This window comes from Cyprinodon variegatus, unplaced genomic scaffold (genome assembly GCF_000732505.1).
Source record: "Cyprinodon variegatus isolate N-32 unplaced genomic scaffold, C_variegatus-1.0 Scaffold263, whole genome shotgun sequence".
Classification (NCBI taxonomy): domain Eukaryota; kingdom Metazoa; phylum Chordata; class Actinopteri; order Cyprinodontiformes; family Cyprinodontidae; genus Cyprinodon; species Cyprinodon variegatus.
In genome coordinates, this window is record NW_015150716.1 from 378446 (window position 1) to 393304 (window position 14859).

The 14859-nt window shown below is 39.7% G+C and overlaps 1 protein-coding gene across 1 annotated transcript in view; it reads left to right on the top strand.

The window, feature by feature from the left end:
• The window catches only part of fto (fat mass and obesity associated), a 173152-nt gene that overhangs the window by 19902 nt on the left and 138391 nt on the right, over positions 1–14859 (top strand). Inside the window, exons 2-3 of the mRNA XM_015382694.1 lie at positions 11061–11138; positions 11220–12222. Of these exons, the coding sequence (XP_015238180.1) occupies positions 11061–11138; positions 11220–12222 (1081 nt within the window). The remainder of the gene's footprint in view (positions 1–11060; positions 11139–11219; positions 12223–14859) is intronic.

Sequence of the window (14859 nt, forward strand, 5' to 3'; positions counted from 1 at the left end):
TTTTTTTAGATTTTTGGTCACGATGGAATATATCTAATGAAAATCTCATATTCAGTTTTTTAAACTAGAATATTGCATAACACATGTTAAAAAGAGATTTTGAAACCCTTCAACCTCTTGAAATGTTGAGCAGTTTACTGTAAAAGCATTAAACATTCAGTCAGGGCTTCTTTATGTGTGGATTACTACATAAAAGTGGCATCGCATGGAGGCAACGAGTCTCTTCTGGGGTTTAGGGGAACCCTTTTTGCCTTAACAACAGCTTTTTGGTTTTCTTGCATTATTTATCCTGGTGTATCATTATTGAAGTTTCTTTGCTCAACAAACATAGTAATAACATGGTCGTAAAACTAGCTTGTAATACTTTGGTCAGTGATTGGAAAGCGACAAAAAAAAAATCAGAGTATCTGCAAAGCATGTCAACAGAAGGAAGCATAAAGTGCCGTAACATTTAAAGGTTGATCGTTGCTCTGCAAACCTTAACCTTAAATATATTGGGGGTTTTTCACCTTGCTATCCAAACAGGATGCAAAATTTAGGAGCAGTAGCCATATGCGTTTTCTTATGCTGTTGTCTGAGTTGAAGTATTGTAAATGTCTGTGGAGGCTCTTGAATCAGGCTTCCCAGTGCAGTAAATGTTTTAGTAATCCCCTTTAAACATTTAAATTGGCTTTGCTGCAAAATTTCTAAATTTCTGTGGTTGCTCGTACAGCTTTTCTGCTGCAGTTTTTCCTTCCACTCAACTTTTCTCTTGATATGTATTGTCAGACCACTCTTTTAACAATATATAGGATCACATGGTCATGACATTTCGGTGCTGGAGGCATTTTTATTGGGTGAAATTTATAGTACTAATACTAGAAAAGCTGAAGAGCTGTCACTAGGTGGCACTTGGACATCACGTTATCAGGTGTCCCATTTCACTTCACTTTTCTCTCCTCTTTTCTCCCTCTTTGTTGCAATCTTCACATCCTCCCTCTTCTTAATGCTAAGTACACCTTAGATGTCAGGATGTTTTATTTTTATTAGATGAGGGCCAGCGTGTAATGCCTTCACCTCCATTCCAGCCAGCTGTTAAATGCAGCGTAACATCCTCTGGCCTGGCTCCGCCCCGTTAACCCTTCAGATTGGCTGCAATAATTAGCAGAAGTAAACAGTAACTTTGGCTCCCAGCAAGCAGTAGCAGTAGCTTGCAACTTTATCACACTAGTGCAAACAAGAGCTTTAGTGACCTGGCACTGGCCCAGCTTGCCCACACCACCTCCTTTAAGGTTTTTGAGCTTTAATATTAACTCTCCGACAAAATGCATGCTTTCAGTGTGACACCTGCAATTACATTTTCAAATGACTGGTTTCCAGAACTCCTCGATGTTAATCTGTCACTGTTATGGCTACTGTGAAGTGTGAAAAGGATTAATTTTTTTTTTTTTAGTTCCTGTTAAATATTTGCCTTTGTCCAGAATGAGTGAGAGAAAAATAAATATGCCAAAATGTGAACTCTTCAAGCAAGACAAGTACCATCTGCTGCTCCTCTGATTTTACTAATACCATTACAGCAAACTTATCTGCTTCTGGATTCCAGGAGGGTGGTCTGGGCATTGCATAAACAGACATACATGATATTCAGCCCTTAATTTAATATTAATCTTAGGTTGCATTATAATGCCGGTTTATCTGGGTCAAAGACTACATGAGATGGGATTAGACCTGTCCTAGATGTGCAGTCCACATCTGTTTTGGACCATATGCTTTTCTAGTGGCTTAGGATTAATACTTAGACCATTGCTCCTGCTCATTAAGAAGACCCTTTGCAAAAAGATGTGGTACAATAGATATGGCAAGATGTATATTCTAAAGATGATTGTGCTCATTTTAGCAGAAAATCCAACATGGCTGGTTTTAAAGGCGTGGTCGTCAGGGTTCAAAGCCTGTTCCTGGAATACTCAAATAGATTTGTGGCTTTCTTTGGTGTAATGTGGTCGTGTGACATATTTTCCTTCTTAAATTTACTATATCCTTAAATTGTTTTGTCAAATGATACATTGTATCAAATCTTATTTTTCGGCATAGGGTGATAATAAACCAATAAGGCACATTCACCACACTTTTACCCTCAACTCCATACCATTTTGGTTGGCTTTTTTTTATTTATTTTTTTTATCCCAGATGAAATATGTCAGAAGCCGATCTAATACAGAGTCAGAAGGACACAGAGCTGGGAAATCACCATCATTCGAAGTGGTTGCTTGTCAGGCGACGGGTTTGATCAGCCCGTGTCGCTGTACGCAGAGCCGGGTCTTTGCACCGTCTAACAGTGGTACCGGATTAGCGACACAAGCCACTTTCGCTCTGATCAGTCACTCATTGAAGGAGACGCGCCGTAGGACTAAAATCCTCCTTGTGCACTTCATCCAAATCATGTTCAAGCTTTGTCGTCGTTGAGCCTACTGTATGGAAATGAGACGCACTGCTGTTTAGGATGTTTTAAGATGTTTCGGTTCTGTTGCTGGTGGCGTGTAGCTGTAGTTTCTCCCTCAGAGCTGTCTTGGTGAAATACGGTAGCGAGATGTTTTGGCCTGCATAGCTCCTTGACCTGCCTGAATCCCACTGATCTGTGACATGTTGAGACAATGGCAGTGAGTGTGAAGAGACTGGCCTTACGCCCCGCAGACACTGTGTATTGCTAAGTGCTATTGAATTGTTTACTGTCACAAATCACAAACCTTACAATGACCATGTCTGCCTGCTGCACACCATGTCCTGGCCCAATGGGCTTCGAGGAGCGAAGCACCAGCCTCTTGAGCTGGGGATTTTAAACGCTCTACCTGGCTATTGATCCTTTCTGCCTCGCTGAGCCATGGCCGAGGTAACAGAAACGCTGAGTTTAAAAGTAGGCAAGATAGAGAGGGTATGGGAAGTCTGGTGGCCTTGGTCCTCTGGACCTCTGGTCCGTCCTTGACACTGCCTGTGGGACAGGCTTCGAGGACGCCTCTTGTCCTTATTGTAAGCCCAGCATCCAGCCCCTACTGTTAGCTCCCTCTCCCTATGGGCCAGGCTGCACTTTGCACAGCCATATTGATTTTTTTTGCAGAGGAAAGGAAAGTGTGGCTGGATGGCGAAAGTGAAGGAGGGGGAGGGAGGTGGAAATGGAGAAATCAGGGGAGTTCTCTAAAGCACTGACTTCTCCTTGACTGTACCTCGAGACGCGACAACCCTGTTAGAACAACTCAGTGGCCCCCGGTGCTCCGCTGAAAACTGCTAATCACAGTCTTTCAATCAAAGTCTCTTCATCTCTCCTTCCTCCCTCCATCCTCTCAGTCCTCTCTCAGACTCAACTGGACCCAGCCTGAATATCAAAAGACTGGATCTGCATTAAAACGGGCCTTTCCTGGGGGAAAAAAGCTGACCTCAAGCAAGTTGTAATTTGAAGGTGAAAACTAAAAAGCTTTTCTCGATCGACATAATCTTAATGGAAACATTACGGCCTGGCCGCAAACTAACAATTAGGGCAAAATGGGTATCAGCAGTCCTGGCCAAAGGCGTCTGTCACTTTTTTGTATCTTTACTGGCTACTGGTTTGGATCCTGGGACGGCTGGAAAATGAAAAAAGCCCCTTAAAGAAGGTGCGTCAGGTAGAAACGATAAGGATTGTTTTATTGTTCACAGGAACTCTTTAGATGTAGAGCAGCTTTTTCCCTTTGAAATGCTTTAAGGCAGCACGTCTGTTTCTGATAGAGAACATACTGACTCCTTCTCTCCTGGATTATTAAAAAAGAAAAAAGGTTAGGTATGGTGTGCATCAGCAGATCTCTTAAACCCCTTTCCTTTCCCTCTTTTCTTCTCTCCAGATTTGACACTTGCTAAAGGTCAAAGACGCATCTTTTCCCCTCCTTTGAGGTGTAGATAAGTGTGAAATAGATGTTGACACTGCAGACACATTGAAAAGCACTTAAAGCGAATCGCCATGTGCCAACCTGTCTGAGTCTGGCTTTGTGCATTTGTAAATACTTTTGAGTGATTGATCCTGTAACCTGGGCCTTTCTGGGAGTCTGGCAGGTGCATCGAGAGCAGAAAGACCAAAAAAACAGAAGAAGCCCGAAGCCTATTGTCTTTCTCTCTCACAAAACCTTCTTTGGCTATCAATAAGTAGACGAGGCAAAAAAACAATAAAGCGTTTTTAACTAAGATTATTAAATGCTCGGCATAAACAGGTGTTGTCTTGTCTGCTATACTTTTAAAAGGGAATTCTAACATTACAAATAACCTTAGAAATGATGTTCAACTAATTTCATTTTAGGTACACTGCAGAAAACAGAAATGTTTAAATATGTGTACTTATTTTTGATTTTATTGGGTAAGAGACAATTTGCCAATAAAATAAGGTAATTTACATTTAAAATAATAAAAAAATATCTTCATTATCTTATTTCAAGTGCATTTCAAATCATCATATTTTACAATGAAACTACTTAATCTTTTGGCAGATAGCCGTAAATAATCTCAAATCAAATTTAAATACTTAATTTTTTGCAGTTTAAATAGTAACATATATTTGTTATAAGACTTTAGTACAAAAAATCTTAATACGTTTAGGACAACAAACATGGAAATGTACTTTAATCTCCCTTACCTTACCTCTGAAAATACATTAAATCGCAAAATAAAATTTTACTTACACAAATCAGCTGCTTTGTTTGGCAAGTTAATAAATATTTAGGCTTTTTTCTTAGATTTCAACTATTGTAATAATAACTCAAGCTAAGGGAATTGTTGTTTTTACATCAAACCCAGTTGGTTTGCATCATATCTCATCTTGTTGTTTATACCTTTCTAGTTTTAATGGGGTTTTTGCAGGTGTTTCAACAGAAATCCCCCTACCTGTATGATGTATGACCCTCACGCTCTTTCTGTTCCTGTGTGTGGTAATGTACGCTACCCTGCATGTGTGACTGATAGACGGATGTGAAGTTAGGTCACATTGTGTGGGCAAATGTGCACATCTAATTAATGGCCGGCAGTGGCCCCCCCACCACTCTGGTAATGTGTTCAGATCAGTGTTATAAACAGGGCGTGAAAGGTCTGCCCAGCGTCATCTTTTTAAACGACTGGCCTCTTGTTCCGGTAGATGGATGGAAGTGGTCTAATATTAATGATCCCGTCTCCCGCCTCCCTGTCGCGAGGTGAAATCAACGACGCAGACTTCAGCCTCTAACAACAATTAGCAGACTGGAGCCCGCCTGTCTGCCATTTGTCATCACTCAGCCCACCTGGACGACCCCCCCCTCCAACTCTAAACACATGCTGAACACGTCTGTCAATATACACAGAATGCTGTCTCATTTGAAAAAGTATGCAGTGCTTAATGGCAGACCCATTTCACTGGATATTTATCTTTTTCTCTTGTTGTTGCTGATCAGATAGAAAAAAGTCAATGATTTGTTATTCCTTTGTATAATATCGACCGTGTTTCTGAGAGAAGTTAAAGGATAAGCTGTGCATAACATCCAATATTTTATTTTTGCAAGTTTGAATAAAGTCCTTTGCATAAAACATTCCCTCCGGATGTAAACAAGGTCTACACACTGAATAGAATCTGTAAATGCTTTGCGAAACAAAACACGTTCCCACGTCATTTACATTTTAACACAAAGTGGCTGAAAACAAATTTTTTTTAAAGACATTTCCGCCAACATTCTGTCAGCTGACCTTTGGCTGTCACAGTCCCAATTCATATTCACTTTCTGCTTCTGGACAAAAGTATAAAGCCAAAGGGGGTTACACATTACCAAAGCCCCCACTGTGAGGTCAGCTCCCACTCAGTCCAGTTATCCATTTACCAGTCTGCCCTGTTGGCCGACACACTGGGTCCCCATCTTTACGCTGTTAGACCTGAATGTTGTTTTTCTTTGAAGGCACTCATTAAATAAATCCTTTTAGGAAATTTGAGATGTTTCTCCAAGTTTTCCAACCTCTTCATCTTTTTTTCTTATTTTGTCATTCAACAATGTTTTCAAGTTGATTTTTTTTTGTTGTTGAGAAAAATACTTAATATATCGCAGCTGCAGTTAAAGCTATAAATCTCTTACATTGTGTCCGTACCACATTTCTGCATCCAGTTTGACATTCCTTCATATTTTTTCAACTTATTCTATGTCAGATTGGATGGAAATTCTCTATAGACATTTCATTTACAGACCTGCCAACGATTTTATTCATTTCAGCCTCCCTCCATATTCCCAACCTGACTTCTTCCCTCTTCCTGGTTATGAAACCAACACATGATGACACCACATGCATCAAAAACAGTAGAAAAAAAGGCATTTTACAGAAATTAATAATAATAAAAAATGCTTTGTTTTCCTTCCATGTCAAAATGAATTCTGGATATTTCATAACTCTTTAAACTACATTTGGGCTTTTGTGTTAAAAGAACCCAATGTGGAAAAAGAAGTGACTTCCATAAAGAGAATTTGATCCAGCTGCTTTCTTATTTATTTTTTTTGTACATGTTCTCTAGTTTTTTGTTATCTTAAAGTTCAATACAAGCCTTTTTATTGTGTCTTTTACTCATACAAACGCAAAGAATCCTACGGAACGGACACACCCTTATCTTGTGTGCGCTCTGTTGCTTCACATGAAGATCCTACATTCTTCAATCTGTTGCCAAATGGACCAAGACGGAAGCTGCTTTGATTCTCACAGGCAGCCTGTCGTTTTGAATAGAACATTTTACAGCCAACTTGTCAAACTTTATGATTCGCCATCACTTTCGCACCGAGGGATCATTGCAGAAAACGGTGTCCAACACATAGTACCTTGCTGTTTAAAAGGTAGTGCTACATTGCACATTGACGTACTGTGGGACACTTGTTTAGGATCAAAGGTTTCTGTTTTAAAGCATGTGCTATGGTCAGGGTGCTGCCCTCTTTTGGTTGGAGGTCAGAGTGTCAACATTTAGGAATTTGGGTCTCACCAATAATAATACTCAGAAAATCTGCATGGGTTAGTGATAAAACTTCCAGTGACACACAAAAATATTTCTATTTACTTCCCAACCCTCAAATGTTGACTGCCGTTTAACCCCCCTTATATAAAGGGAAAGTTTGTAACTAATTTGTTTTCTATAAGCTACACTGGAAAACAACTAATAATAATAATTTCTTAAAATAAACGTATTTACCCTTAATTTAAGTAGGTAAATAAATAGACATTTCACCAATGGAATGAGTAGTTTTCCTCTTAAAATACAATAATTAGGTGCTATGCACTTGGAATAAGACAATGTAATTGTTTTTTCTTATTTTAAATGTAAATTGTCCTGTTCCATTGGCAAAGTGTCTCACTTTCCTCCTCAGTTAAAAGAAAATAACAAAAAAACACTAATTATAAGAAAACTTTACTTTTTTGCAGTGTAAAATTAAGTAATGCTTTTATAAAAATCTACATATTCTGCCAAACACTAATACCAATCCACTTAAAGATTAATTTGGTCCCATAGCTTAGAGTAAATTGTTTAGAAACACATAGGCGGTTCGCCCAATAGAGGACGCCATGTTGTCTTCGAATACAGTAGCTAAAAGAGGACAAACTTCTGAGCCTTGGGCATGTTCTGTGTTTGTTAAGACGTGTCGTCGGTTGTGGAGCAGTAAGCAAAGACGAGCATAGATTGTTCTACCTGCTGTTGAAATGAAGGAGCATCCATACTCTTTCCCATCAAGAGGGAAGAGAAAGTAACTAAGAAAGAAAACAAATTCATAACTGAGAAAAAACATCGGCAAACCTTACCAGGCGCAAATAATTCACAGTGGAGTAATACATGAAAACGGATGTAGAGGTTTTAGATTTTCTGCTGTAAAGTTAATGTATTTGATTTTTTTACAACAGTGAAGTTTATTATGGCTAAAAAGTAGTGATTGGAGTCCAGAAACTACTTTGTCCTCTTAGCAGAGACGATTATTTAATTGTTTATACCAGCGGCCAACTGTATCTATTAAGGTGTTTGTTGAAAATACCTCAGAAAGGTATTTTTTTATGCTTATTAAGACAAAAAGGTGACATGAAATTGATTCACCCTCACTTCGTGTTGCCTTATCCAAATCTTAAGTCCACTAGGAATTGGGTGTCCCCTGTCAGTGTTTGTACCAAACAGAGTTCTTCTTTTTCCAGTGGCTCCACTCAGGCAGACAAAAGTCAGACTGAAGGTGTTTTTATCCCTGCAGCTGTGGAGTTATCTGGCTATTTTGAGCTATTGATGCTAAGCGCCGGACATTAATCTACTTTGTGAGGATCCCTTTGAAGAAAGTGTCCACCGGAGTGTCACAGATGTGAAATAAATGAAATTATTAAATATACGGTACACAGTCTGATATCTTTTATAGGCCAAGATCAAAGCAAACCAATTGAGTTCTATTCTACCTAATATGTTTTTCTGTGATAAACAGTCCGGCTGAGGGAATAATCCCATCAAGGAAGGGAGAGATTAAAAAGAAAAAAGCATCAGATATATCACATAGCACAGGCGGTTTGCACTGCTCCCATGAAGCACCCGCGTTACAGTATTATAGAAATTGGTAATCTTGTTTCTTGGGTCCGAGTTGAAGCGAAGACCTTTTTTTTTTACACCCTGTGGCTTCCTTTTTTTTTTCTTTTAAGAATCAGTACCAGACATGTAGACAGGAAGACAGACACAGCAGCTCTCTAATGCTGTGAGAGTCCATCTGCCTCAAAGGGCTCCGGTAACTTCCTGTCTTTGGCTTTTTTCGGTGGAATTTCGCAGTAGGCCGATGTATTTGACATGTTTGTGACAGCTTTGGTTGTGTGCGTTTCAGGCTGAGGCATCATGCTCACAACCTAGCAGTGCATTATTCAGAGAACTCATAAATGTGTGTGTGTGTGTCTGCAGGAGCCTCTTTTTTTTCTCCACAAAATAAAACTTGAAGTCTATTTCTTATAAATGCATTTAAAAGTATGTGAATGGAAAAATATGGGTTTGACCAAACATGGCTGCAAATACAAACACACACACACGGTTAGAGCAGAGTCTCGCCTTGATATCATCAGCTTCTGTCATGGGTTAGACTTTGACTCCAATGAATGCATGTCAGGTTGTCAATTTCTTCCAAAAAACCTTTGAATGCAGCCCGGTCATGAATAGTGCATGTTGTTATTTTTTATTTTTTTTAGTCTCCAACCGTCTCCAGGTCTGTTTTTGTTTGTTCCAGAATAAGTTGGAAGGCCTGTACGCTCTCATGCATCCTTTAAGAAAACTTCCAACAAGTATTGTGTTGCTTAGCCTCAGGTGAAAATTCAACCCTGAAGGTAATTTCGTCAAACCGCCTTGAACCAGATGCTTTGGCCTCCGTTATCGCCGTCTTTTCATTTTTTGCCCCCCGTCTGTCTTTGACCCTCAACCCTTCCCCACTTGCCCTGGTTCAGATCCCTCCCTTCCATGAGTCTGGACACACAACCTTTTATGAGTGCACTGTAACGTTTACCAGGAAGACATTTATTTCACTCTTAAAAGTCGGAGAAATATTTTGGCAGCTGTCTCCCATATTCCCTGCAGCGTGCCACATAAGGTCTTTGGCATTATTAGGGAAGGCAAAATGTTGGACGCATGCTGTTAACGTCACTAAAATATACACATGGCTCCCCCCCCACCCCTAAACTGTTACAAATGTTTGGTCGTTGAAGAGCACGCCATTCATCTTTAAAGATGTAAAAAGTCAGTGGTGCGGCGGTGACATTTCACCTCCCTGCTGCAGGAACACCATGCAGAGTGTGAGTGTGCACCTGTGGAGAATGATTGTCTACATATGAACATAGATACAGCGCTGCTGTGCACACATATCCTCCTCCTGTGAGAGAAGAAGCAAGGCAGAGAATTATGACTTGAGTCGGCAGTATTTTGTGTCGGTTGTTGTCTGATGAAACGTTGCCCCATGAACATGTTTTACTCCAACAGTTTGGGGTTTTATTTTAGTTGCTCAGTAGGGCGTGTGTGTATACAGCCAAAGAAAGCACCGTCTTTAGTTAGGCATACTGTTAGAGATATGCGTCCAAACAATATGTTTTTTTATAAGCATTATCTCGCAGTAAGAACATCTCTGACTATTACAATTTTCTCAGTAACAAAAATAAAAAAATAATTAAGTAGAATATTTTTTAGAACTTCATAAAATGTTTTGCCAGTAGAATAGTTTAGTTTGTTAGTGGGGTTTTTTGTACATTCTAGTTTTTACAATCTATCACCCAGAGACGTAAGTTCTACTAGATTTGGAGGTTTTCTATAGAACAAGGTTGATTTTGTCACAAAATCATAAAGACCCCCAAAAAACACATCTCTTCGTAGTTTATCATGTTATGCACTCTTACCAGTTTGTCAGGCTCATATTACTAATCCTTCACTATACTTAACTTTGGGCATTTTATGCATTTCTCAGTATTTGTCCTTTGTTCTGTAGGAGACCCAATTGGAGTTTGGACTTTTTCTGTTGTGAAAAAGCTGAATCTTAGTATCATCTGACAAAGCAAATGCAGTTGGAACTCAGTAGTTGTAAAATAACTACATCTTTTTGCCAAATAAATGCCATCTTTTTCACATATTTTTTTCATTAAGTTTCACTTTAGTTATATAAAACCAGTGATTCCCAAAGTGTAGGACATTGTAGAAATAAACTGAATCAATGACCAACTTTGGAAATCATTTCAAATGAACCTCAATTGGAAGATCTTGAATTATGTTATTATGTTATTTCTTTTTATTGATTAATAACTATAACTTTTGTAATTTCAAGGGGATTTTAGTTTATTTTGTTGGAATATGTTTTACTTATGTTGACTTGAACTGTTGAAAAGATTGGTTAGAGGACGGCACTAAAGCATTCTTTTAAATTTAAAGGTGGCCCAACAAGAAAAGTTTTGGAACCACTGTGTTAAAGTGATTTTTACTCTTCTGAGAAATTCTTTGACAAAAGATAAAGGTGTGAACAGATAGACAACATGTGGGGGTGGGGGGAGGGTACATCTTCATTCCTTTAAATAATCTGTGTTTTTTACAGAGGCGTAGGCTACAACAGGAGTTGGGAGGCCGGAAGATCCCCTTTCTGGGACCGTCTGCTCGAGGTTTTCAGCAGCTGGTGAGTTGGTCTCTTATTTTGACGGCACCATCATGCTTTAAACCCTATTGATTAACACAAATAGATATTGTCTTCTTTTAGTGGGATTCCAGTTACTCTGGCTTAGCCTTGAGGAAATCATGTTCACTTCCTGCTGAGCTCCACAGCCGGGTTCAGGCAGCTCTGCTCACCCTCAGAAGGAAAGGCTGCCTCCTGAAGGATCTGGTTCGCATTCGCGATCGTGATGTTTTCACCGCTGTGTCGCGAGCGCTGGTCGGGGAGCCAGGCCACACCTACCGCTATCTGGACACGCGGCTCTTTGCCATTCCTTGGCACAGTGAGGACACCGAGGTCAAAAGGCAAAACTGTTGTGATCCCGATTTGAGGGACGCTTGCAAAGCATTGTGGGAGCTAAATACATTCCTTTGTTCTGATGTGTCTCAAATAAAGGAGGGAGACCGGCTAGCACAATGTATGAAGGTGGAGGGAGAAACAAACCAAGTGGAAGAGGGTGAGACAGAGTCTAAACACAGTGAAGACTCCAAGAATAGTGAAGGAGGGGACTCAGAGTCCAGACAAAGTGAGGAGGGGGACACCGAGTCAAAACACAGCGAGGAGTGGGACATTGAGTCTAAGCACAGTGAAGAAGGAGGCTCTGGGTCAAAAAAAGAAGAGGGCTGGGAGCCTGAGGAGGGCGAGTCCTCCCAAGTCAAACCCAGTGAAGCTAGTGTTCCAGGAGTTTCAGGTCACAGTGAAGGAAAATGCACCGGCTGGACAACCAAGGCCTTCAGCGGGACAAAGACTGAACCTGTTGGACTACAGGCCCAGGAGAAGACTGTGGCTCAACTAAAGCACAGTTTGTCAGATGATCACACTCAGGACAAAGGAATGAGCTGCTCCCAGCCCAGTTCCCCACAGGCGTGCACCGGCCCAGTCAAGTTCAACGTCACCCTACTGAACTACATGGACCCAGCACAGATGAGCCATCTCAAAGAGGAACCCTACTACGGCATGGGGAAAATGGCCGTCGGGTGGCACCATGACGAGAACCTGATCACTCATTCGCCAGTGGCGGTATACAACTATAGTTGCCATGACGATAAAGGTAAGGTTAAAGAAAAAAGAGAAAGAAAATCAATTAAAAAAATCTTCGATTTACTTAAAAAAGTACATCTAAAAACATTGAATATCCTGAAAATGTTTCATATTTTTGTGACAAATATCATAATAAGTGACAAATTTATTGTATTTCCCTCTTGGAATAATAAAGTTTATTGAATTAAAACAAAACTGGCTAGATTGCAACCCCATAGATTCCCTACGGGGTTCAGGTTATGAAGAAGAGACACCCCCACCCAATAATACAGATGACCTAAAGGCCTCCACTACAGCAAACCAGGTTTCCATCAAGGATTTGGCTAAAGGCGGGCATTTTAAATAGAGCATTTTTTCCCTTTTCCAGTCATGAGAGAATTTGTTGGATCGGGTTGAGTTCCAGCCTCATCGTAGGTCCTGCGTCATGTAGTATACAGGGGGTAGCGAGGGGCGATTAGCCTCTCACGACCACCTCCCGATCGCAAATCTTAAGTGTCGGGAGAAAATCAAACATGTTTGAAATTCCGTCGGACCTCGTCGGATGTTCGTGAGCAAATCCTGCTGTTGAAGCTGGCCAATTTACCAGAACCTTGCACACTATGCATGTGTAAAAAAGGGAGTTCTTCTTCCAGATTGACGAGTGGTTTTTAGACGTACAGTATTAGCAGGTAGATTGCATCAGAGCATCGGGCCGTACAGTGTAAGTAAAAACATTGTGAGCTCTGAACTTTAAAACCCTGTGGTTTTGTCCTACAGTTTTAGCTGTAACTTTGTACAATGATTGGAAATGTTGCCACTGCAAAAACAATCTAGAAACGAGCAAAAATGTCTTAAATTAAGTGTATTTACTATTAATTTGAGTAGGTAAATGAAATCATCTGCCAATGGAATGAGTATTTTTACTCTTAAAATAAGATTATCAGATAATATGCACTTGAAATAAGACAATGTTGTGTTTTCATATTTTAAATGTAAATCATCTAGTTCCATTGGCAAAATGTTTCTTTTACCTCCTCAATTCAAGAACAAATGCACTTGTTCTAAGAAAAAATGACTTATCTAGATTTAGATTTTTTCCAGTGTTTGGCTGCCTTCATGCTTAACAGAAGGAAATCCTCATTTAAGTCATGTCCTGTTGGTTGTGAAACATTTTTACAACGGTTTTTCCTTCTGTTTAACTTTCCATTAATGTGCTTATATACAGCACTCTACAAACAGCTGCTCCTTTAGCATTGGCCTTTTTGTGGCTTACCTTGCAAATAGAGGTTTTAATTGACTCTGATGGACTCTGTCTTTTAGGACAGCAGTAATACCTATGGTTTTGTTGGTAGTAACCTGGCTCTTCAAAAAGAATAATCTATTAAATACATTTTTAAAAAACATGTTTCAATAATCAGAAGCATCTGTCTACTCAGTGAAATTAAACACCTTTTACACTTTTCACTAATTAATTCTACATTAAAATGCAAAAAATCCACTTTGATACTGCAGATAAAGAGTAATTTTTGTCTTTTTCTTCGATAATAACCGAGGTCACTTATCTCTGTTGCTGTGCGGTGGATCAGAGGCAGGTAACCTTGTGTATTAAGGCCCTGCAGCAGCAGCTGCAGACACGGCCTCTGGTGAGGGAACCATCAGATCCATCTACGCGATAGTGTCAGGGCATTATCAAATGTCATCACCAGTTCGCCGCTGACAGTCTTATCGCAGCCTGTGCGTTAGGAGATCACAGACATTTGAATCTGGGCCCTTAACATGGGCTCAATGGCGCAGTATAACAAACAGACCTTATCACAAGCGCTACATCTCATCTAAATCATTTCCCCCAGAAATGATCGATGTGCAATTATCTGATATGGAATAATGAGCCCCGCTTTGATAAGTGTTCTTAGACTGTAGCTCTGGATAATACAATGTCTCCTAATTACCCATCGCATACACTCTCGAAAGCTAATAGTGTTTGCTGATAGACCTGATAAAGAAATGGAGAAAACTTTGCTTTCTAGAACAGATGCAAAACAAACTGTAGGATAGGATTTAGCTGAAATAGGTGTTTTATTTAAAATAGTGGCAAGTCGAAGGAAGATGTTTGTTTAAAACTCCAGAAGAATATCATGCTTTCAGTACTCTTTAAAGCAACTTTTTCACAAGGCTTCTCTGCCTAGACTGAAAATGCTCAGTCACATTAGATCATTTGTGAAGTGTTTTCAAGGTCACAGATTCTCTGTTAAACTTTCAACACCTTCCTACACATGGATAAGCCTTAACTGTAGCTCTGGCTATACTCTCAGAGGAAATGCAGACTTCTTTATATTTTACCCTCATCCTCCCTATCAACTCTGACTAAGTGGTTATTGAAGAAATCCCGCAGGAGGATGCTGCCAACACCATGTATCACATTGGCTATTATTGTGTTATAGAAAAAAGAATAATTGACTTGGTAAGAATTCTGGTTACATCAGCCCTAATCAGCTCATCAGAATGCTTATAATTTAGAATTTTAATTTTTTAAGGTATATTTTGTCTTGATTTTGTTAGAAAACACATTAGATATGCTTGAATATATTGTTAAAGGAATAGTACAGCCAAAACATGATTAGCCTTCATTTTCTACTCACCCCCATGCTGAACAACACTCTGGAGTACT